Here is a 20,867-nt window from a genome sequence, read left to right on the forward strand (position 1 = left end):
AAAAAAAGCCCGAAACGGAGTGTACTGCAGGTAGCAAACCAACCAACCAACCAGCACACACATACACACACCTACAAAATCGCACAACACTCACTGCACAGCAACACATACGCATAGAGAAGCATTTATCAGATTGTCATAAGACCGTTAAAAAAAGGAGAATCACTACTACTCCCAAAAGTGTCGTCCGGTTTCCATTCCCGTCTAAGTTCCATCCCATCCGGGTCGTCCATTTAATCACCCCCCACCGTTTATCCCATCCCATTGTTGTCCAGAAAAGAGGAGAGTTGTAGAAGAAAATGGTTGCAGCCAGGAGCCCCGGAGAGTATTTGTCGTTCGTCCGTGTGCGTGCCCGTAGCCGGCCCTTTCCCGTTTTTTCCTTCTTTTTTCTTTCTACTCCGGCATGTTGTTGTTGTTGCTGCTCCTGTTGCTGTTCTTCTGGTTCCTATACGAGAGAAATATCATTTCTCGACCCCATCTAATGCGAAAAGGAACAACGAGGGAAAAAGCCACTTTTAACGATGCTTGCACGAGCTATCGAAGTTTCACTTACGCGTCCTGGTCAAGACCAAGGTCCTCCTCGGCGGGGACGATGCGCAACGTGTTGGTGTGGCCCATGCCGCCGCGCCAGCCCTGGACGCAGACGACGGCGTCGCCGCGGTTGAGGACACCAAGCTTGATGGCGTTCATGATACCCCACTTCAGGCGGCGGTCGACATCCTCCTGCCAGGGGTTGGACTTGAAGTCGGGCTTCTCCTCGGCGAACAGGAAGGGGTAGACACCACGGTACAGGTGAGAGTACTGCGAGACGCGTTAGTGGCAAGCGTGACGATTTCGGGCCATTCGAACTTACCCTGGTGGCAGCAGCGTTGCGGGTAACCATGATGATGGGGCAAACGGGGCGGTACTTGGAGACGAGGCGGGCGGTGTTACCGCTGTTAAGCAGTTAGCGCTGAAAGTTATCGGATTGGACAATTTGACTTACCTAGTGCTCAGAACCAGGATGGCGCCAGCGTTCTGCTCGAGAGAAGCGCTGACAGCAGCCATGGCGCAGGTCTCGGAGGTAGGGCAGGGGATGGGAGCAAGCCTCCTGAGCTCGTCGAAGGCGTTGACGTAGGGAATGGCAACCTCGGCGAGCAGGCAGGTGTTGTGCATCATCTTGACGGCCTCCTCGGGGTAGTTGCCCTTGGCGGTCTCACCAGACAGCATGACGCAGTCAGCACCGTCGAGGACAGCGTTACCGACGTCAGAAACCTCAGCACGGGTGGGGCGGGGGTTGAAGGTCATGGACTCGAGCATCTGGGTGGCGCAAATGGCGGGCTTGCCGGCGATGTTGCACTTGGTGATCATCATCTTCTGGGCGATGAAGACCTGCGCGGGAGGAATCTCGATACCAAGGTCACCACGGGCAACCATGACACCGTCGGTCTCCTTGAGGATCTCGTCGAAGTTGTTGACACCCTGCTGGTTCTCGATCTTGGAAATGATCTGGATGTCCTTGCCCTCCTCGCCGAGGACCTCACGGATGGCCTTGACGTCGCTGCCGCGGCGGATGAACGAGGCGAAGACCATGTCGACCTTGTTCTTGACACCGAACCTCAGGTCGGCCTTGTCCTTCTCGGAGAGAGGGGGAAGGTCAATGTCGGTCTTGGGAAGGTTGACACCCTTCTTGGAGGAGATCTTGCCGTTGTTCTCGCAGCGGCAGCGGAGGGTCTTCTCGTCGACGATCTCGAGGACGGTGAAGGAGAGGATACCGTCATCGACGTAGATGGTACGGCCGGCCTCAATGACCTTGGTGATGTTCTTGTAGTCGACGTACCTGCGGGGTGGATTAGCCATTTATCGCCAAAAGGTTCTCGCAGCAATTGGCGGCTTACATGTTCTTGTTGTCGGAAGCGGTGGCGTACGCCTCGTCGGTGGTGATGTTGATCTCATCGCCGGCGCTGATGGGGTGGTCCTTCTCCTCGACGGTGTTACCCGTGCGGATCTCAGGGCCCTTGGTGTCGAGAGCAATGGCAACGGGGCGGCCGGGCTGGGTACGGTCGGCCTCGCGCGCGTTGTCAATGACGGATTGGTGGTACTGTAAGATGTGGTGTCAGCTGCGCGTTCGACGGTGCTTAGAAACGCGTGCGGGGGCGCGCACCTCATACGAGCCGTGGGAGAAGTTCATGCGAACGACATTGAGACCGGCTGGTAGCTTGTCAGTATGGTCAGACGCGGGTAAGACGGATCGTGCGGAACGTACCCCTGCGGAGGAGGTTGATCTTCTCGACGGAGTTGGTCTTGGGGCCTGTTCAATGGCATTGGCGTTAGCTTTGCGAGGTTGTGGCACGAGAAAGGTTCATCGGGTGGAGTGACGTACCAATGGTGCAAATGATGGAGGTGCGGCGGTAGTTCCTAGCGGGCTGGTACTCGGTGTTGAGCTGCGACAGCCACTCAATGCGAGTACGGCCAGCGTTAAGGTGGTCAAGAGCGTTGGCCATTGTTGCGGATGATGTGCAAGAGATTTGAGGTGAAGCTGAAGGAGTTGTTGGGTTAGTGGGAGAAAAGTGGTGTGGGATGTGGGATGAGCGACGACGCACCGGAGTGGAAGTGAGGGGCCGGACAGGTGTTTTGTCTGACCGGGCTTGTGTGGTGAGGTAGGGAAGAGGTGGGACAAGAAGAAGGGCTTTTTTGACAGCTGGAGGGGGAGCGGCTCAATTTATCTCGACGTTGACTTTTTCCAGGCGCGGGCAAAGCTCTCAACTAACAACAGGTCTGGCCGGGGGTTGAGGGCTGTGGTGGGGTCATGCCGCCTGTTACCACACCAAAACCGAAAATGTGACCATCAGGTTATCGCGTATGTGCGTATCGGCCGTTTGAGGATCCCGGAGCTGATGAGATGATCTGCCCTATTGCTGTTCCTTCGTCTAACAAGTTGCAAGTCTACCACCCGGTAACGGCGATGCTTGCAAGCTTGCTTCTGCCTGCCTGCCTGCTGAGGCCTACGGCGGCATGCATGATGCATCCATCATTCATCTCAGCCCAACGGAGCGAGTCGTAGACCAACCAAGCCAGCTCATTGTCCTACCCAATAACATCCCCCCGTGCGCCATCGGAGCTCATCCAGCAGTCACTACAATACAGTAGACAGTGTGCAGGTACCAAGTGCTCTCGTCGACGCCCAGCCCAGCCTGCGCGCAACCCTCGGCCAAACGTCGTTCCGCCAGCCTACAATAGCACCGCAAGTGGGCCTTCCCGCGGCCCTGCGCGCATCAGAACATCACGCCTCAGCATACATAACAACACCTTCACGCCACTTGCCTCCGCCCGCCTAGCCCCCGACCGCACCACCTCGTTCGTTCAAAATCTCTGCGCAGCCCGCAATCTAACCCGCCGTCGCAGCCATGGTGGTAAGGCGCTCCACCGCAACTCTGATTAACGCCGCATTATCGCTCACCACTCTCGCACAGTTCGGACGACTGACCCACTACGCCTTTGATGCTGTTTTGTGTACGTTTGCACTCCTAAACCTACTCGCCACTCGCGCTAACCGGCCCGTCTATAGTCTCCGCTTTCCTCGCCGGCGTCAAGCGCTCGACCGGCCTTACGTATGCTCTCACCTCATACCCTTCAAGCCCTACCTAGCCTACCTTATCCCCTTGTCGCCTCTCTCCTCCTTTCTGCTATGCAACACTACACTACACACAGCTCGTCGCAGCAGGCACACGCTGACGTTTCCCCGCTCCTTGGGGTAGGCCCAGTCTGAAATCCGAGACGATTAGCGAGTCCGACAATGTCAAGAAATGGGTTGACAACTACCTCTGGGTAGGCGAGGTCGTCATGGACCAGGGCGTGGCTCTGATGAGCTCGTCCGGCTACTTCGAGCGCAAGCGGTAGACGCCGCTGCAGCGTTTCGCGCGCCCTATCCCCGCTGAGCCTTTCCCGCCCGTACACGTAAACCGCGCGCGACGTGGCCCGCCGCGACGAGATGATACCGACGACCACGTCCGCGAGACAAGACATGGCAGGCCCCGGCTGCTCGGCTCGATGTATATCTCTGGGCGCGACGTGTGTGGGAGGGTGTGGCGCTGCGATGGGCAGGGAAGCAAGAGCGCGTCGGACACGACGGTTTAAGGGTGAGCGGAAAAACAGAAAAACAAGAAAAAGGAAAAAACACGACACAACACATGATGAAGCGCTCGAAGCCACAAACGCGAGCTCCCGCTCGTGTCAGCGACGAAAGGCGGAAACAAAAGAAACAGACAAATCAGGCAGCCGTCAGGCAGGAAGGAACCCCCTATCGGCAGGCCGGTCCCCCATGTCCATACTCCAAACTCCATACAACGCGCGCGTGTATTTTCGAATATTTGAAATAGGGCAGGGCAGGTTAGGCAGGCAGTCAGGCAGACAAACGGGCGTTTCAAGGCGAGGGACGGAAAGGCGGTGCAGCATCTTCAAATCAGACAAAGCCATGCAAATTTCTCTCAGCAGGCAGGACATAGCACGCGCGAAACTTTCGAACACTTGTGCTTGTGGTTTTTCTACCCCCTTTTCTCCTGCTCCCTGGATGGTTACTCAATGTGCACAGGTACTGAAGGCTGGTTTGGCAGTGCAGTGCAGTGCACAACCCGAAAAGAAAAAGAAACCCAAAAAAGAAAAGGAACCAGAAACACAAAACTCGCCGAATCAACTTCACGAACCCTAGCGCCCACCCCCCACCAAGTCCAACACCAACCACCAACCCAAACCAAACCGCTCCAATACCAACAACCACCCCACCCCACTCCACCCCATCCTGTTCTGCATACAGCCCAGTCTTGGCATCAGATATGTGAAAGCGCGCGGGATGAAGCTTACCCCCACTACTTTACCCCAGTACTACTGCAATATGTACAGCTTACATGCTGCGTGGTATCTCACGTCAGGCAGGCGGCGCGGCGCGGTGCGGTGCCGTGTGCCGTGTGCGGTGTACCGCGCGATCCGCACGTTCCTTCAGGATACGCAGTGGGATATATCGACACGTGATTTGTTCGATGTTATAGATATAGTGGTTGGAGATGCAAGACACGCAGTGGTTGGAGATACAATGGATTTGATACTAGCGGTAAGATCCGTCTTGAATACATCCATACAGCGCCCTCCCACGCGTCCGTACACGATACAGCATGCCGGTTCCAAGCCAAAACGCCAACAAATCACAAAACTTTTCCTAGTCATTTGCTCGCGGAAGCTACTCCATCGGACTACACCATCAGACTACTCCTTCGGCGGAGGAAAGCTCTCCATAAGCCCATCGTTGACATCCAGGACATCCCACCTATAAGGATCCAAGCCCTTCGGATCACCATTAAGACAACCGCCATTCTTATACCAATCCTTCCTCTCATCCTTAGCGCGAGGTTTCCTAAACAAGTCCTTCAGCTCGTCCCAGCCGCCGGGCCCGCCCGAGTCCTCGGCAACGGGGTGGCCCTCGCCGCCCAGACAGACGACGCGCACCTCGGGCGGGATGCCCATGATGCGGCGCAGGGTGGGGTCGGCCACGCCCAGCAGCACGATGCTGTGCCGCCAGCTGTCGCCCATGTCGTACTCGTACTGGATCTCGACTTTGCCTTTGTACGCGTCCGCGCCGTAGACGTCGCGCAGTTTGTACTCGGCGGACTTCTTGATGGGGAAGTCGACGTCGGCGGAGCCGAAGTCGGAGTCGCCGGAGGCGGAGAGCTGGATGAGCGGCGTGTCCCGGAAGAAGATGGGCTGTTTGAGGGGGCGTTGTTAGTGGGGGTACGAGGGGGTGGTGGTGTTGTGTTTTGGGGGAGCGGGTGGGGTTGGCTGCACAGCGGGAAGTGCTGCAGGTGCTTGCTCACCCGGTTCGTGTTCTCTGGTGGGAGGGGCTTCACGTCGAAGGTGTACGTGTGGCTGTTGGTCCATCCGAAGGCAATCTGGATCACCTCGTGCAGCTGGCTGAAGGTGAAATCGGCGTCTACGCTGAGCAGGCGCGTCACGGTGGGGTCGTCTATGTCGCTCATGGCAACCAGGAGAAGGTAGCTCTCTGGTGGGGATTTTGGCTGCTTTTTCTGCTGCTTTTTCTGCTGCTTTTTCTGCTGCTGTTGCTGTTACTGTTGCGGCTGTTTCCCGCGTGTCAGCGGCGTATATGACAGAAGAGCAAATCGATAGGTAGGTAAAGTATCAGGAGCGAGAGAGAGCATACGCTTTGCTCCGCCTGTCCCCCTCATTCGCTACCTCAGGGGCTCTTCTCCTGCTCTTTCTCCTTCTCACCCTGGCCATTCTTCGCCGCTCCAGCACGCGTGCTCCTCGCACCAGCGGGCTCAGCGCGCTTAGCAGGTGGTTTGCGAGCCTTGGGCATAGCCGCTCCTCAATTGCCGTAAGCACTGTACCTAAGGTAGGTATAAACAAGAGCCGAACAATCCGTCTTACAGTATTTCGGACAGACAGCAACAGGCTGCAGTAGTTGTACTGTACAGGTGGAAAAGTTTCAACTGTGCGTGGTGTGGTGTGACAGCGAGATGCTTTGGCTGCGACGCGTTGACGTCACCCCGCACCGCAGCCCCCCGCGTCCGCCCTATTCCCCGCGTCACTACACCATGGACCCCACTCCTCGCTATGTACTCTAGGTAATTATAGCCCAGTCTTAGCCTATGCTTACCTATACACGCACGCTTCACAATCCGTACGCAACCCACCTTTCCACCCAGGCGTGCAGCGCGCGTTACCTCTAGATCTCACGACATGTAGGCAGCACAATACCTACTATATACCGTATACAGTAATTAGGGTACTCCCATGGCGTAGAGGGATAGGACTGCATATACAGTAACATGCCCTAAGTATTCGTGCCACCCCACTTTTACACCCAAACTCGTCCTCTTCGCACGTATTTCACAACTACCTAACCTTGCTATAAATCTCTATATTAGTAAAAAATCAGTTAAACTATTATTCTACCAATTTAAATTTCTTGTTAAGAGTCTCTAGTTTTAAGAAACTATAGTATAAAATCTCGTGCTCTTAAAATCTAGCGAATTTACATAAAACCGCCGAATTACCTTTACATTATATCTAAAAAACCTTCTTCCTCTAAATTGTCTTTTTATTAAAAATATTAGAATAATTTAGGATATATAATTTTCTCTAACTTGTATAAGTTTTAAGTATTTTTATGACCTCCTTAGTTACGAAATTGCTCACTGCGCAAGGCGAGTTTTGGTGTAAAGCAGGGGTGGCACGAAGACTTAGGGCCGAGTACCTACTGTACGGCACATTAGGACGTATGTAAGAAGGACAAAGCACGCAGGACCCCTAGGACGGAAGCAAAAGCAAAAAAGCATCACTTCACAGAAACCACGCCGCACAAGCTTACAAAAGGCGCAGGACGAATCGAATTCAAGACAGCGGCGTCAAGCCAACCAACCAAGCAGACGTGCACGCCATGCAACGCACACCAAGCACACGACCACCTCAGCTCAATCTCACACTCCAGAGCAGACCAGACCAGAGCAGACCAGCCGCACCACCTACGCCCTCAACCCGTCCGTCCGCCCCGCCACCACCACCGGCGCTATCTCCGCGTACTCGACCGCGTGCGCGCCAGCGCTCTTCTCGGGGTCGCGCGCCCCGCCAGCAGCAGCAGCAGGAGCAGTGGCAGCGCCGTGCTGGAGCTCGGCGTCGTGCTCGCGGCGTTTTCCCGCCAGCTCGGTGACGCCGAAGAGGTCGTCCATGCGCTCGAGGGAGAGGCCTGCGTCGATGTAGTAGTTGAGTCAGCAGAGCCGTTATTTCCCATCCGCCACTCTTGGTGCGTGGTAAAAGGCCGAAAAAAGCAAGGGGGAGAAGGAGGAGAAGGGGGGAAGGAGAAGAGAAAACCACACATACCCTTCGTCTCGGGCACGAAAAACCACACAAAGAAAAACATGCTAAAGCAAAAGCAGCCATAGATCAAAAACGCGCCATAGCCCGCCCTGCCCACCGTCGCCAGCATATTGGGCGTCGCCCTCGCGACCACGAAATTAAACAGCCACTGCGTGGCCGCCGCCAGCGCGACATTCATGCTTCTTAGCCTGGCCGACGGGATCTCGCTGACATAGATCCAGCACACAGGCCCCCAGCCGAACTGGAAGAAGCCGGCGAACAGGAAGATGCACACGAGGGCGACGTAGCCGGCCGGCGGCACCGAGGCGCCCTTCTCGGGCGGCGAGATGCGCACGTACAGCCCCACGTAGAACATGCAGAGGCCTTGCGCGATCGATGTCCAGAGGAGGCTGCGCCGTCGCCCTAAGCTGTCGGCGACGAAGAGCAGGAACGCCGCGCAGGTGAGCATTTTTACGACGCCGTAGATCCCTGTTGCGAAGAGCCCGGTTTGCGTGCCTTTGATGCCGAGGCCTTGGAAGATGGTGGGCGCGTAGTAGTTTATTGCGTTGGTGCCTGTAGGGGGCGCGTTAGCTGCGTCGTCGTCGTCGTTGTTGTTGTTGGTGCTGTAGTTTGGTTCTGGGTTGGGACTAGAGGGCGTGCGCGTGGTGTTGATATATAGCGGCGGACGGCCACGCCCACGCCCACACCAACCGCACGCCCCCCAAACCCAACCCCAAGCCCCCAAAAGCAAAAAACCCAACCCCGAGAAAAAACAACATACCCGTCATCTGCTGACACACCATCAAAAACACACTAATGCCCGCCCTCTTGCGATTCCCGGGAATGGTCCACATCTCGCGCATCAAGTCCTTGAAGCTTGCACCGCCCACCATCTCGCGCTCGTGCCGCAGCTGGTCCGCAATCTCCTTCAGCTCGGCCTGGATGTACGGGTGCGAGGCCGGCAGCTGCCGCACGCGTGTCAGCACGCGCGTCGCGTCGTCCCACCGGTCGGCTTTGGCGAGGAAGCGGGGCGACTCGTTGCACAGGTACATGCTGAAGAGGAGGAGGACGGCAGGGAGGGCTTGGACCGCTAGGGGCACGACTGAATAAGGGGGGTTAGTGGGTGTGTGTGAGTGGAGGGGTTGAGCGTGCGAAGGGGAATGTACTGTACGTGTTGATGCCTGTGAGGTGCTCGCCGGAGCCGTAGTTCGTCCAGAAGGCGAGCATGGTGCCCGTCGCGATCTAGCGCCGTTAGTGAGTGGCTGGGAGAGCGGGGGTTGAGAGCGTACAAAGAGCTGGTAGATCCCTGTGAGGCCGCCGCGGATGGCCCGAGGTGCGTTTTCGGAGATGTAGAGCGGGACGATCATGCTGGCGGCGCCGACGCCCATGCCGGCGATGAATCTGGTGCGAGGGAGTTAGTGGGGGGTTGTGTGTGGGGAGTGGAAGCGTAGGGTGTTGAAGTATAGGTGTGGAAGTGTAGGGCGTAGAAGTGTAGGTACGTATTAAAAACGCACGGAATAAATGCACAGTGAGTATAATCATAGGGATCAAAAGAACTGCATAAGAAGAAAGCACACACAGACTCACCTCCCAACATACATAACGGCAATATGGCCCATCCCCGCCGCCTGCATAACACAGCCGACAATGGCGACCATGGCCGCAATAAGCAAGCCCCAGCGCCTACCCAGCCGATCAGCGACATAGCTGGCAACGAAGCAAGCGGCGAAGCAGCCGGCCTGCAGGGTGGAGACGATATTGGCGCTCAAGTTGGCGACGCCCTCGTCATCCAGGTGCTCGAGCCCGTAGTCGTGCTTGAACGCCGGCAGCGTGATGACGCCGCCGATGATGCCAATGTCCATCCCGAACAGCATGCCCCCGAAGCACGCGCTGCACGCGAGCATGTAGACGCGCCAGCCGTAGATCTCGGTCGGGTCGTGCTTCATGGCGTCGTTGTGGACGACGCGTTGGAGGAAGGCGGGCATGGTGGCGGTGGCGGTGGTGGTGGATGGAAGAGGGTTGGTTGGTTGGTTGGTTGTACGTGCGGGTTCAGAGTCGGGGCATAAAACACGATGGACCAGGACCAGGACGGGATGAGCTAAGATAGGTAGGTAGAGGGGTATACAAGAAGAGACGCGGGCGTGAGACAGACTAGACTAGACTAGACACGGGCACAGCACCGCGCTGGCCAGGAAAAAGCAGGAGATACGAAGCAGAAGAAGAAGAAAAGGCACGACAGGGAAAGAAGCTTAGTAGCAAGCAAGGCTATATAACGAGCGCGCGCCGGAGCAACTCCAGCACAGGGAGGCAGCGGGCGTCCGCCGCGGGCGGCCTCCAGCGCGCTCTATACGTGGGAAATCTCGGCCAAGGCACTCCTTCGACTCAGCAGCTGTGGTGGCTGCTGTGCCACTCGTACCTATGCTCCAGAGCGACACAAGTCGTGGCAGCGGCGATCGAGTCGGCGACGAGCAAGTGTGGTTATAAACGAGGTACGGGGTTTTTTTTTCTTCGTGGTGTCGTGCTGCACATTGTTACATACCTAGTACATACATAGTTACATACATAGCTAGCGAGGCAAGGGCGGGCAAGAGTGGAGACGGCTTCCCCGCATTCATTCCCTCGCCGGCCGCGTGGAGGTGATGGATTCAACCCCTCCCGCTCAGCGCCTTTTAGCCGCCCGTCGGGTAAATGCGGGCCGAGACGAGCGGTGGTTAAATGCGAGGCCGACGGTGAGGTGAGCAGCAGCTTCGTACCTAGTTATCCACTGGAAGACGGCCAAGGAGTCACCACAGCAACCAACAGCAAGGCTTCCATAGGTACGGATTAGCACCATCACCACCACCCAAGGTTCCGTTCCGCTCCACCCACCCACCATGGCCTCCGCCCACCTAGCCGCCGAAGCAAACCGTCCCTCTCCCGCGCACCCCTTGGCCAGCAACCCGCTCCTTACACGCAGCGACCTGGCACGCGCGTGCGTCTCTCTGCTCGCGCCGCTCAGCGCAGGCACGTCGCCGGGCGGGGCGCTCGTGCGCGTCGGCCACACCGGCACGCGCTTCGACGAAGTGGCGGCGCAGGTCGAGGGCTATGCGCGGCCACTGTGGGGGCTGGCACCACTGATTGCAGGGAAGCACGGTCCTGACATCGCGGGCTCCGACGCCCTCGTCGACCGCTATGTGCGCGGCTTGGTGTCGGGGACGGATCCGTCCGGCCCCGAGTTTTGGGGCTGGATGCAGGACCAGGACCAGCGTATGGTCGAGGCTTGCCCGATTGGGTTTGCGTTGGCCGTCGCGGGCGATGCGTTTTGGAAGCCTTTGGGGGAGCAGGAGAGGGGGAATGTGGAGCGCTGGTTGGGGAGTATGAATGAGAGGGAGATGCCGAATACGAACTGGTGGGTTCTTGTTCTTGTCTTGTCTTCTTCTTGAGTTCCTAGCTCTTTTTCTTCTTCTTCTCTTCTCTTTCCTTCCACTCACCCACCCACCCCACCAGGCTCTGGTTCCGCGTCTTCGCCAACCTGGGCCTCGCCCACAACGGCGCGGCCCACAGCCCCAGCCGCATCGAAGCCGACCTCGCCCACCTCGACACCTTCTACCGCGGCCGCGGCTGGTCCAACGACGGGCCAGCCGGGTACACGCAAATGGACTACTACAGCAGCTCGTTCGCGATCCACTACCTGCAACTGCTGTACGCACAACTCGCCGGGTCGCGCGACCCGGTCCGCGCGGCCGAGTACCGCGCGCGCGCACGCACCTTCGCCCTCGACTTCGCGTACTACTTCGACAGCGCGGGGCGGGCCATCACCTTCGGGCGCAGCCTGACGTACCGGTTCGCGATGGCAGGGTTCTGGGCGGCGATCGCGTTCAGCGGCACCGAGCTGCCGGCGCCCCTCTCCTGGGGCGCGGTCAAGGGGCTCCTCCTGCGCAACCTGCGCTGGTGGGCCGCCCAGCCCGCCATCTTCCAGCCCAACGGCATGCTCAGCATCGGCTACGCGTATCCGAACCCCTTCCTCGCCGAGAACTACAACTCCCCCGGCAGCCCGTACTGGAGCATGCTGGCGTTTGCGCCGCTCGCGCTGCCGCCCGACCATCCGTTTTGGGCGTGCAAGGAGGAACCGCTTCCGCGCCTGGGCTTGTCGCCGATAAGGCCGCTGCCTTTGCCCCTTCAGATTGCGAGCTCCCGTGGTGGTCATGCCTTGCTGCTTAGTAGTGGCCAGTCCTGCCATTACCCCCTTCGCGCTACCCAGGCCAAGTACGCCAAGTTTGCGTACAGCGCCGCGTTCGCGTATAGCGTGCCTACCGGCGCGTATACCCTCGAGCAGTGCGTGCCCGAGTCGGCGCTCGCGGTGTCGGATGACGAGGGCGAGACGTGGAAGATGCGGCGGGTGGTCGAGGAGGCGAGGATCGAGGAGCGGAGTGATCCGGATACAGCGTCGACCTACCCAGTCCTAATATCGACGTCGCGCCCCTACCCCTCCGTCACAATAACGACGTACCTAGTGCCGCCTTCGTCACAGTCACCCTACTGGCACACGCGGATCCACCGCATCCGCACCGCGCGCGCGCTCCTCATTGCCGAGGGCGGCTGGGCCATCCACGGCGCGTCGGTCGCGACCGGGCGGGCTCTGGGCGCTTATGACGGGCGGACGGGGGAGGGCGTGCTTGTGTGTAACCCTTCGCCCGCAACCTCCGAGTCGTCTTCCTCCTCCTCCCCCGCAGCACTGACCTCGTCCCCCCTCACCGGCGCGTCCGGGGTCCTCGCGCTGCGGCACCCGCAAACGCCAGAAAAAGGCCAGATGCGCGCGGCCGTGCTGGCCGCGGACGCAAACTCCAACCTCGTGCACCCAAGGAGCGTGCTCCCGGTGCTGCGGGCGAGCTTGCCCGCTGGCACGTCGGCGTGGTACGTCACTGGCGTGTTTGGGCTGCCGGCTGGGGAGGAGGGGTGGGGCGGTGGAGCGAGCGAAGCAAGCGGAACGGGTGGTGTGGGCGGAGTGAGTGGAGGGAGTGAAGCTAGTGGGGGAAACGAAGGGGGTGGGCTGAGCACAGCGAGCACGGCATCCGCCCCCAGCGGAACCAGCGCCGCGCGCGCGGCGAGCTTGGCGGGAGGCGGAGGCGGAGGCGAAGCCGGAGCCAGTGGAGCCGGAGCCAGTGGAGCCAGTGGAGCAGGAGGAGAGCGCACCGGGACGCTGCACCACTGGCAGGAGCAGCGGCCGCGGGTGCCGGGGTGGGTGGAGGCGATGATACGGGCGGATGAGGAGGAGGAGGAGGCGGCGGTGGGGGCGGCGGCGGGTGTAGGGGGTGCGGAGGCTTGAGGTTTGGTTTGGTTTGGTTTGGTTGGGTTGGTTGGGGTTGCGTTTGGGGTTGGGTTGAGTCTGAGTACCTACCTACCTACCTACTTGTGGATAAACATGAGTGAGTGAGCATGGATGATTGCAGGAGGAGGTTGGAGGGGGGTGCCTGCCTACCTAGGGAAGACCGCACGTACGTATGCGCATACTGTAGGTACACACGCAGCCACGCCGACACAGCCGCACACGCGCCTCACCGCACGCCTGCAACCTTCCTAGGCCTAGACCCACGTACGTAAAAACAAAAACCCTCACCTAGGCAGTCAGCGCGCACACGCACACGCCCACCTACCTGCCGACTCCAACAGAGCTAGCTAGCTAGCTGCCTTGCCTCGTCTTGACCTACACCCAAAGCCAACACCAACGCCAGCACCAGTGCCAAACTGTGCCAGACAGAGCCAGAGCTCAAGCCAACGCCACAGCGCATACCACAACGTATCGTAGGTATCATATCGCGCGGCGCCAGCCACGCCAGCCTCGTGCCTATCCATCGGACAAAGCTCGGGCACCTCGGCCCCTCGGGCCCCTCGGGCAAGGCGCGGAGGCGACGGGATCGACGGGATCAGCGACGGGACGGCGCGGTGTGAGGGGAGCGCCCAGCGGCAGTAGCGTGCAGGCGCGGTTCGGGCGGGCGGGCGAGCAGGCGTGGCGTGAGCGAGCGAGCAGACGAGACCACGAGCGCAAGTGCGCAAGCGGCAGCGCCGTGAGCAAAGCGCCCGCCGCGACCTGCGGGCGTCACGCGGGCGACTGACGGGGAAAGCGCGCTTACCCCACGCCGGGGTCGCCGGGTGAGCGAGCTCGCGGGCCGCGGGAGCGAGAGCGAGGGACCTACTATGATACGTACGAGGTTCTCCACCCCGCGCTCCCGCGGGGGACAGGGAAGGTAACTAGGTAAGGCATGTATGTATGTATGTATGTAGGGCTGAACGAACGAATGCTGCAGGGACGGAAGGGGCAGGGGGGTTTGCGCAGTAGTCACGCAGTCAGTCAGTCAGTGCGCAGGCAGCATGCACTCGCTCGCTCGCTCGCGGATCCGGATAGCCAGCCAGCATCATAGTGAAGGCGGCGGTAGTGGCGACAACAGATAGTGGTTGGTTGGTGGCAGAAGAAGAAGAAGAAAAAGAAGAAGAAGAAGAAGAAGAAGAAGAAGAAGCGGCGCGGAAGCAAGCCTCCGATCCGATCAGCAGAAAACAAGCGAACGAACTCGGGAGCTCTCGAGAGAGAATTCGATGAGATGGAGAGAAAGCGCGGCGGCTGGATTTTTGACGAGAGGTTGAATGCTGGGGTATCTCTAATCAAGTACAAGTTGGACAGACACCCACCCCTACTAGCCGGATGCGGACGGAGTATAGTAGTAGTAACGGGAGAGAGAGAGGGAGGGATAGAGACCGAGAGAGAGCTCTGAGATGGAGAGAGAGGAAGAAAAAACAAAAAAAGTAACGCAGAGTAACAGACAGAGAGAAATTGACAAAACTGACGGAATGAAGCAGGCAACCAACCAAACCAAACCAAACCAAACCATGCGAGCATGCAAGCAAGCAAGCAGAAAAGAAAAGAAACAAAAGGCTGATGACCCCGGAGAGATATGATATGCAAGGAGAGATGACCAACTACAAGAAAGCAGACCAACAACAGCAACAGCAACAGCAATGACAATGAGAAGAACGGCTAAACGCGAAGATGAAAAATCGACAATGAAGAAAGGAAGCGGAAGAAGAGGAGGAAGAGGAGGATGTTGAAGAGGGAGAGAAAGAAGGTAGGTAGTAACCTAGTGTATTTTGAAAGGTGATGGTGGGGTGAAATGGTATGATGGTATGATGGTATGATGGTGTGATGGTAATGGTGATGGTGATGGTGATGATGATGTTGATAGTGATGGTGTTGGTGTTGTTGGTCGTCAGTAGTAGTAACAAGGAGGTCTCGAAACCGACCGACAAGACTTCTTGGATGATGCTTCAAAGCACAGCCACCTTCCCACAAACGCCTTGCCTTTGCCGATGCGACGCGTATTTCTCTCTGCTAGTCAGAACAGCTCCAAAAGTCTGACGAAAAACAAAATAAACGAAGAAGCGATTGTGAGAAGGTAAAGGAGTCAGAACGACTGGCCCAGCTGTTGCGCCTTGGCCGGCATCACCACGTCTTGCTTGGACTTGGCCGGGCCCTCCAGCTCAATACCGCTGTCCCGGTCCGTCAGCCGCTCCGACTCCACCGACTTGCGCATCGCTCCGTCTGGCGGCGTCCACGCGCTCAGCAACGAGCCTCCGTGCGGCCCTTCTTCCTCCTCCGACGAGTCGTCCATCTCTTCTTCTTCGCGCGTAAGGATCCGCCCGCCCAGCCGCACGTCGCTCGCGCGCACCTGGTAGTCCAACGCCTTCCGTCCTTCCTTGATCAGGTCCTCCGTCCACCCGATGCATCGCTTCAGGCTGTGGTTCAGCTTCTGGCTGTCTCCCAGCAGCTCGCGGTGCTTCGACAGGTCCAGCTGCAGCCGCTTCTGATCCTGCAGCCGGTATTTGGCGTCCCGCTCGGCGAGCGCGCTAGGGCTAAGAGTCCCCTCATCAATCGAAGACTCGTCGCTGGATAGTTCCTCGTGGTCGTCATGCTCGTCGTCGTGTAGTCCTTCTCCATCGTCTTCTCTTTCGTCCCCGCCTTCATCCCCGCCTTCGAGATCGTCATTGTCGTCCTCGAAATCGGCCGTTTCACCTTCTGTGACCGACGACAGTAATGATGAGCGGCCGGCACCGGCGCCTGATGCAAGGCGCCCGGCCCTGCTTAGCCGCCGGAACCGCTTCAACTCCGCCTTTTGCTTCCGCACTTCGCGCTCCAGCTGCCGGTTGATCGCCAGCAATGACGAATTGCTGATCTCCAAGTCCAGCACCTTCCGCTCTCTCCGGGCATTCGCTGCCAACTCATTCATCTTTTGCAGCGGGTTCTGCGGTGGGTCGTGTGCGGGACTCTGAGGCAGCGAAAGTGGAGACTGCAGTCCCGCTGGCTCCTTCTCCTCGCCGTCTTCGTTGGCTCTGGCTACCCGCGAGCCTGGCGAATGCACCGTCGACGGCGACGTAATGTCGACGTGTAGTGGGCTCGGCCCCGCTGGAGATCCTGGATGGTCCGCAGTCCCCGTTGTTTGCCGTCCGCTTGTCGTAACCGAGTCTATCGACGAAAGGCTGGGGTTTTTGCCGTGTGCGAAGCGTGCGGAGCCGCTCTCGTTGCTGGATCTTCTCCGTTGCAGGGTGCTGTTCTCCACCGGCGAGAACATGGACGAGGACGGGGGCCGCCCGTGCATGTTCGGTCGTATTACCTGCGAAGCCCCCTTCCTATATGACAAGTGTATGCTGTCCTTGGAGGGCGATTGTGGCTGCAGCGGGGAATCCTTGCCCCCGGATGACGGCGGCGGCGCCGAGTGTGGGGGGAAATAGGGGTCCGACGAGGGCGATAGTATAGGGGGCGACTGTAGTGCGGCATTGTGGCGCGCTTCTGGAATGGTGTCGGCGTGGAAGAACTGGCTACCTGAGCGTGGGCGAGAGCGCTCAACGGCGGACAGCGGCGGGGACGGCATGCCAGCGCCCCCTGAGGAGGCGTTGCTGGATTTCCTGCCCTCGCGGGCATTGCTAGCCTGGTAGAAGGCCGAAGTGGCCTTCTTGGCCATTGGCGCGCTGGTCGGACCCGGCGACCTCACTTCGCTGGCGTGGAAGAATCGGGCATCTTTGTCGCGGGCGCCCACCTCGGAGCTGGGCCGCGAATGGGCCGCGGATGTGGGCGCCAGGCGCGGCGCGGAGCGAGAAGACTCGACGGAGCTGACGACGCTCCGTGGGCGTCGCGAGGAGGTGGAGGAGGAGGAGAAGGAGGAGCTGAGCGTCGGACCGGCGGAAGAGGCATCGTGACGGGAGGCAGCCGTGGGCGTGGCGGTCGGAGTCGAGAGGGTGCTGCTGGAGCGAGTCTTTCGCGACCTCGACGACGAGCGCGGCGTCGAGGTGGCCGAGTCGTCCCTGGCCTGACTCCTGCGAGCAGACTGCGGCGTCAAGCTGGGCGAGGCCGTGGCGAGTTTAGGCGTGAGGGGGGTGCTTTTGGTTGTGCGGGTGGATGCGAGGGTCGGCCTGAGCGCCTTGCCATTGGTATTGGCAGCGTTCAGGCGGTCGGACGCAGGCATGTCTCGCGGGCGCAGTGGTGGGAGGGTTGGAGTCTAGGAGAGCACATTGGACATTGTCCGCGAAGGGGCTGGGGTTGGGCGGGAATAGTGGCGGTGGGGACGGCGGTGGATGTGGGTTGTTTTGGATGTTTGGGATGCTTTGGTTTGGAGAGCGATGCGCCCAGCTCCCCGCCTTACCTGAAGCGGGCACGTCCACCCGTCGTCTTGTGAATCTAGGTATTTTTGGCCGTCGTCGTGGTGGAGGGGGCTCAGGTAATTATCCCCTTTGCGCGCCTGAAATTGATATATTACCCTTTCGGTGGGGTGAGGAGCGACTCTCATCTCGCTCGGCCGCCAGCCGCCGGGAGGCGGTGGCAGCTGACGCCAAATGCCAGCAAAGCCCCAGCAGCTTGAGCCGCGCCCATCCCCGTACCGTAGCCTGGCTTAAACGGCCATACATAATACTTATTCCACTGCGACGACTTTCTGCCTTCTCCCATGGTTAATTCTGCCGACTCTGCGACGTGACGCGCCGACCAACCCGCGGGACGCGCGTGCGTCCACAGCCTCGGGATCTCCATCGTCGGCGACCCTGCAATCACGACGATGAATGACAGCCTCAAACATCATCTCCTCGGCCCGTCCCTGCAGAAATCCGGCCAAGATGGCGTCGATCAGGCCAAGGTGCGTCCCCAATCGCCCTACCGAACGCCCTGCCCTGCGGCCTGACCGACGACTCCCCAGGTCGCCGAAATCATCTACAATGCCTCCAAGGGCTCCAAGTTCTTCAACAACGAGTCGCAAAAGGACAAGAACCTCACCGAAAAGATTGCCCGCACCCTCGCCCGCAAGCGCCAGCTAGAGCGCCTCGACCTCGACCACGACCTGCGCCGCGCCGACGACTACATCACCGAGCTCGAGCTCTCCCGAGATCTTTCGCAGACGGTCGTGCACATCGACTGCGATGCCTTCTACGCCGCCGTCGAGGAGCTGGACCGGCCGGAGTTGAAAGACGTGCCCATGGCCGTGGGCAAGGGCGTCTTGACAACGTGCAACTACCATGCGCGCAAATTTGGCTGTCGGAGCGGCATGGCCGGCTTCGTGGCCATGAAACTGTGTCCGGAGCTCATCTGCCTGCCGCTCAACTTTGACAAGTACACGGCCAAGGCGCGCGAGGTGCGAGCCGTGCTCGAGCTGTACGACTCCCGCTTTGAGAGCGCCAGCATTGACGAGGCCTACTTGAACATTACCGACTACTGCAAGGCGCATGATATGTCGCCCTGGGACGTGGTGCAGCAGCTGCGTGCCGAGGTGCACGAAAAAACAAAAATCACCGTGTCCGCGGGCATCGCGGCCAACGCCAAGCTGGCCAAGATTTGCTCCAACAAGAACAAACCAAACGGACAGTTTATGCTCGAGACTTCTCGCGCCGCCATCATTGCGTTCATGAAGGATCTCCCGACGCGCAAGGTAAACGGCATCGGGCGGGTTTTTGAGCGCGAGCTGGATGCCGTGGGCATCAAGACGTGCGGCGACATTTATGCCCAACGCGCCTACCTCAGCAAACTTTTTGGCGAAAAGGCGTTCCAATTCCTCATGCAGTGCTATCTAGGCCTAGGGCGCACCAAGATCCAGCCGGCAGAGGAGTACGAACGGAAGAGCGTAGGTACCGAGAGTACGTTCCGCGAACTAACGGGCAAGGAAGGGCTCCGAAAGAAACTACGTCAGATAGCCGAAGAGCTGGAAAAAGATCTGGAACGCACGCATTTCAAGGGCCGGACGCTGGTGCTCAAGGTCAAGCTGGCCACGTATGAGGTGCTGACGCGCCAGACGACACCGCCCTTTGCCGTGTGGCGCGCCGACGACCTCGAAAAGTATGCGATACCCATGCTGGCGAAGTTGGAGAGGGAAATGCCGGGCCTGACGCTGCGTCTGATGGGCCTGCGAGTGACCCACATTGTCAGCCTCAAGAAAAGCTCTGCCGACGACTTCTTCGGCCTAAATCGGCGCACGGCATCGACCGACTCGGCCCTCGCTACCACAGACACAGACACCGACGACGCGCTTCCCCTCCCATTCCCAACCACCGTCACCGCTGCCAACGGCGAGGACGACGACGGCGGTGGCGACCCCCACGCCCCCACCTGGCCAGAAGCAGAGTTCGAAGAAGCCGCGCGCCAAGAGCGCGAGGCCGACTTCCACGAGACGTTGCGCCTGAGCCAGCAACAGCAGCAACAGCAGCAACAACAAGAACAAGCCGAAGAAGCCGCCGCCGTCGCTGCTGCTGCTGCTTCTGCTGCCGACACAGCTGCCCAACTCGCCGCCGTGCCCGCTGCCTGGGACTGTCCGATCTGCCAGCGTCCCCAGCCCGCCAACGACCGCGCCTTCAACTCGCACATTGACTTTTGCCTCTCGCGCGACGAGATCAAGGCGACGGTGAGGCAGGTGAATGAGGCGCCTAGTGCTAGCGGTGTCGGTGGTGGCAGCGCTGGTGTTGACGATGGTGGCGCGGTGCCCTCGCGGAGTCGGGAGAGACCGGCCACGGCATTCGAGCTTATGCGGATGGGCGCGGCGGGTGGTGCTGCGGGTGCTGCGGGTGGGAGTGGAAGTGGAGGTGGGAAGAAGAGAGGTCGACCGCCTGCGAGGGAGGGCCTGCTGAAGAGAGGGCGGTTGCGCTGATGGCTGTCGGCTGATGGCTGATGGAGTGTTGGCGGGGTTGTTCACGAGTAGGTAGGTACAGTATGTACGTGTGTGTTTGTACGTGTACATGTTTTGTGATACCACCATGTGTATACCACCATTGTATTATAGGAGAGTGTAGGTATAGGTATAGGTATATCCTCAAGAGCTTACTCCCTAGGTACCTACTGCCTAGGTGCATACATACATAAGCATGCGTGATTCTACTATCGTCATCGTCATCGGCTCGGTTTGGTTTTGGGTACAGACTTGCTCGGCTTCCGCTTTGGCTCCTGGCGTATTGTTATTGTGGCTCGACTTGCAGTAGGTAGTGCGCGCCTGCGGCCTGGGTGTGTTGTATGTAGTAGTTGGGATAACTAGACATCTATCCAAACAAGCAAGCAACCCAACAAACAAAAGATCTAAACAAACACAGCCACGCATGGAAACAAAACCAGCCCACCCCAACCCTCCCTCCTATCCAACTCCGCACAGCACAGCCCACAGCAGCACACTCCACCCCCATCCACACTCACACTCACAGGCACACTCACAGGCACAGGCACAGCAACCCCACAAAAACCCATACTGTACCCACGGTTCGTGCCCGCGGTCCTGTGACCGGTCCCTGATATATATGGTATGTAGAACAGATCTCTGCGGGCCCCATCTGCCCCTCGCTGAGCGGAGCGGTTCCCTGCGGAGCCATGTGGAGCTTTACGCTTTGCCTTTACCCGCATTACTCCGTAGGGCTGCGCTGATCGCTTGTCCCCCGTAAGCTCGTTCCCCATTCGCTCGTCCCTTTTCCCTCGTAAGCTCGTTCCCCGTAAGCTCGTTCCTCTTAAGCTCGTTCCTCGCGACCTCACCCCATACTCAGCC

The 20,867-nt window shown here is 59.1% G+C and overlaps 8 protein-coding genes across 8 annotated transcripts; 3 read left to right on the top strand and 5 right to left on the bottom strand.

Moving 5' to 3' along the window:
• Positions 1 to 350: 350 nt before the first annotated feature.
• Positions 351 to 2,787, bottom strand: K452DRAFT_288259 (uncharacterized protein). Its single transcript, XM_033540618.1, has 8 exons — positions 2,583 to 2,787; positions 2,363 to 2,518; positions 2,246 to 2,290; positions 2,144 to 2,190; positions 1,878 to 2,080; positions 986 to 1,819; positions 854 to 935; positions 351 to 801 (listed from the first exon to the last, which is right to left on the bottom strand). The coding sequence occupies exons 2-8, from the start codon at positions 2,481 to 2,483 to the stop codon at positions 550 to 552; spliced, it is 1,584 nt and encodes a 527-aa protein (XP_033396565.1). The 5' UTR covers positions 2,484 to 2,518; positions 2,583 to 2,787; the 3' UTR covers positions 351 to 549.
• Positions 2,788 to 3,386: 599 nt separating this feature from the next.
• Positions 3,387 to 3,879, top strand: K452DRAFT_229445 (uncharacterized protein; the record flags this gene model as incomplete). Its single annotated transcript, XM_033537042.1, has 3 exons — positions 3,387 to 3,492; positions 3,548 to 3,590; positions 3,738 to 3,879. The coding sequence occupies 3 exons, from the start codon at positions 3,387 to 3,389 to the stop codon at positions 3,877 to 3,879; spliced, it is 291 nt and encodes a 96-aa protein (XP_033396566.1).
• A 1,054-nt stretch (positions 3,880 to 4,933) lies between these two features.
• On the bottom strand, positions 4,934 to 5,299 carry K452DRAFT_41764 (uncharacterized protein). Its single transcript, XM_033546636.1, has one exon. It carries the CDS (start codon positions 5,197 to 5,199, stop codon positions 4,975 to 4,977), a length of 225 nt encoding a protein of 74 aa, XP_033396567.1. The 5' UTR covers positions 5,200 to 5,299; the 3' UTR covers positions 4,934 to 4,974.
• Positions 5,239 to 6,005, bottom strand: K452DRAFT_298936 (uncharacterized protein; the record flags this gene model as incomplete). The annotated part of the gene is made up of 2 exons (XM_033542169.1): positions 5,239 to 5,733; positions 5,844 to 6,005. The coding sequence occupies 2 exons, from the start codon at positions 6,003 to 6,005 to the stop codon at positions 5,239 to 5,241; spliced, it is 657 nt and encodes a 218-aa protein (XP_033396568.1).
• A 1,506-nt stretch (positions 6,006 to 7,511) lies between these two features.
• On the bottom strand, positions 7,512 to 9,827 carry K452DRAFT_272543 (uncharacterized protein; the record flags this gene model as incomplete). The annotated part of the gene is made up of 6 exons (XM_033539095.1): positions 7,512 to 7,732; positions 7,867 to 8,415; positions 8,624 to 8,944; positions 9,009 to 9,084; positions 9,132 to 9,243; positions 9,430 to 9,827. 6 exons carry the CDS (start codon positions 9,825 to 9,827, stop codon positions 7,512 to 7,514), a joined length of 1,677 nt encoding a protein of 558 aa, XP_033396569.1.
• A 693-nt stretch (positions 9,828 to 10,520) lies between these two features.
• Positions 10,521 to 13,441, top strand: K452DRAFT_272545 (uncharacterized protein). Its single transcript, XM_033539096.1, has 3 exons — positions 10,521 to 11,230; positions 11,329 to 12,785; positions 13,008 to 13,441. Exons 1-3 carry the CDS (start codon positions 10,716 to 10,718, stop codon positions 13,145 to 13,147), a joined length of 2,112 nt encoding a protein of 703 aa, XP_033396570.1. The 5' UTR covers positions 10,521 to 10,715; the 3' UTR covers positions 13,148 to 13,441.
• Positions 13,442 to 15,252: 1,811 nt separating this feature from the next.
• Positions 15,253 to 17,565, bottom strand: K452DRAFT_41943 (uncharacterized protein). The gene is made up of 2 exons (XM_033546637.1): positions 17,508 to 17,565; positions 15,253 to 17,363 (listed from the first exon to the last, which is right to left on the bottom strand). The coding sequence occupies exon 2, from the start codon at positions 17,328 to 17,330 to the stop codon at positions 15,276 to 15,278; it is 2,055 nt and encodes a 684-aa protein (XP_033396571.1). The 5' UTR covers positions 17,331 to 17,363; positions 17,508 to 17,565; the 3' UTR covers positions 15,253 to 15,275.
• A 171-nt stretch (positions 17,566 to 17,736) lies between these two features.
• On the top strand, positions 17,737 to 20,187 carry K452DRAFT_351608 (uncharacterized protein). The gene is made up of 3 exons (XM_033545729.1): positions 17,737 to 17,993; positions 18,054 to 19,820; positions 19,844 to 20,187. Exons 1-3 carry the CDS (start codon positions 17,916 to 17,918, stop codon positions 20,000 to 20,002), a joined length of 2,004 nt encoding a protein of 667 aa, XP_033396572.1. The 5' UTR covers positions 17,737 to 17,915; the 3' UTR covers positions 20,003 to 20,187.
• The last annotated feature ends 680 nt before the right edge of the window (positions 20,188 to 20,867 follow it).

Source organism: Aplosporella prunicola (assembly GCF_010093885.1).
Source record: "Aplosporella prunicola CBS 121167 unplaced genomic scaffold K452scaffold_15, whole genome shotgun sequence".
Classification (NCBI taxonomy): domain Eukaryota; kingdom Fungi; phylum Ascomycota; class Dothideomycetes; order Botryosphaeriales; family Aplosporellaceae; genus Aplosporella; species Aplosporella prunicola.

Bases quoted from the DNA above. Each gene is read 5' to 3' on its own strand.
- K452DRAFT_288259 (XM_033540618.1), bottom strand. From the start codon at position 2,483: ATGGCCAACGCTCTTGACCACCTTAACGCTGGCCGTACTCGCATTGAG. The intron at 1,820-1,877 runs GTAAGCCGCCAA...TCCACCCCGCAG, and splicing joins GCTTCCGACAACAAGAACAT to GTACGTCGACTACAAGAACA. The intron at 802-853 runs GTAAGTTCGAAT...CGCGTCTCGCAG, and splicing joins GCAACGCTGCTGCCACCAGG to TACTCTCACCTGTACCGTGG.
- K452DRAFT_41764 (XM_033546636.1), bottom strand. From the start codon at position 5,199: ATGACTAGGAAAAGTTTTGTGATTTGTTGGCGTTTTGGCTTGGAACCG.
- K452DRAFT_272545 (XM_033539096.1), top strand. From the start codon at position 10,716: ATGGCCTCCGCCCACCTAGCCGCCGAAGCAAACCGTCCCTCTCCCGCG. The intron at 11,231-11,328 runs GTGGGTTCTTGT...CCACCCCACCAG, and splicing joins GAGATGCCGAATACGAACTG to GCTCTGGTTCCGCGTCTTCG. The intron at 12,786-13,007 runs GTGGAGCGAGCG...GAGCAGGAGGAG, and splicing joins TGGGGAGGAGGGGTGGGGCG to AGCGCACCGGGACGCTGCAC.
- K452DRAFT_41943 (XM_033546637.1), bottom strand. From the start codon at position 17,330: ATGCCTGCGTCCGACCGCCTGAACGCTGCCAATACCAATGGCAAGGCG.
- K452DRAFT_351608 (XM_033545729.1), top strand. From the start codon at position 17,916: ATGAATGACAGCCTCAAACATCATCTCCTCGGCCCGTCCCTGCAGAAA. The intron at 17,994-18,053 runs GTGCGTCCCCAA...ACGACTCCCCAG, and splicing joins ATGGCGTCGATCAGGCCAAG to GTCGCCGAAATCATCTACAA.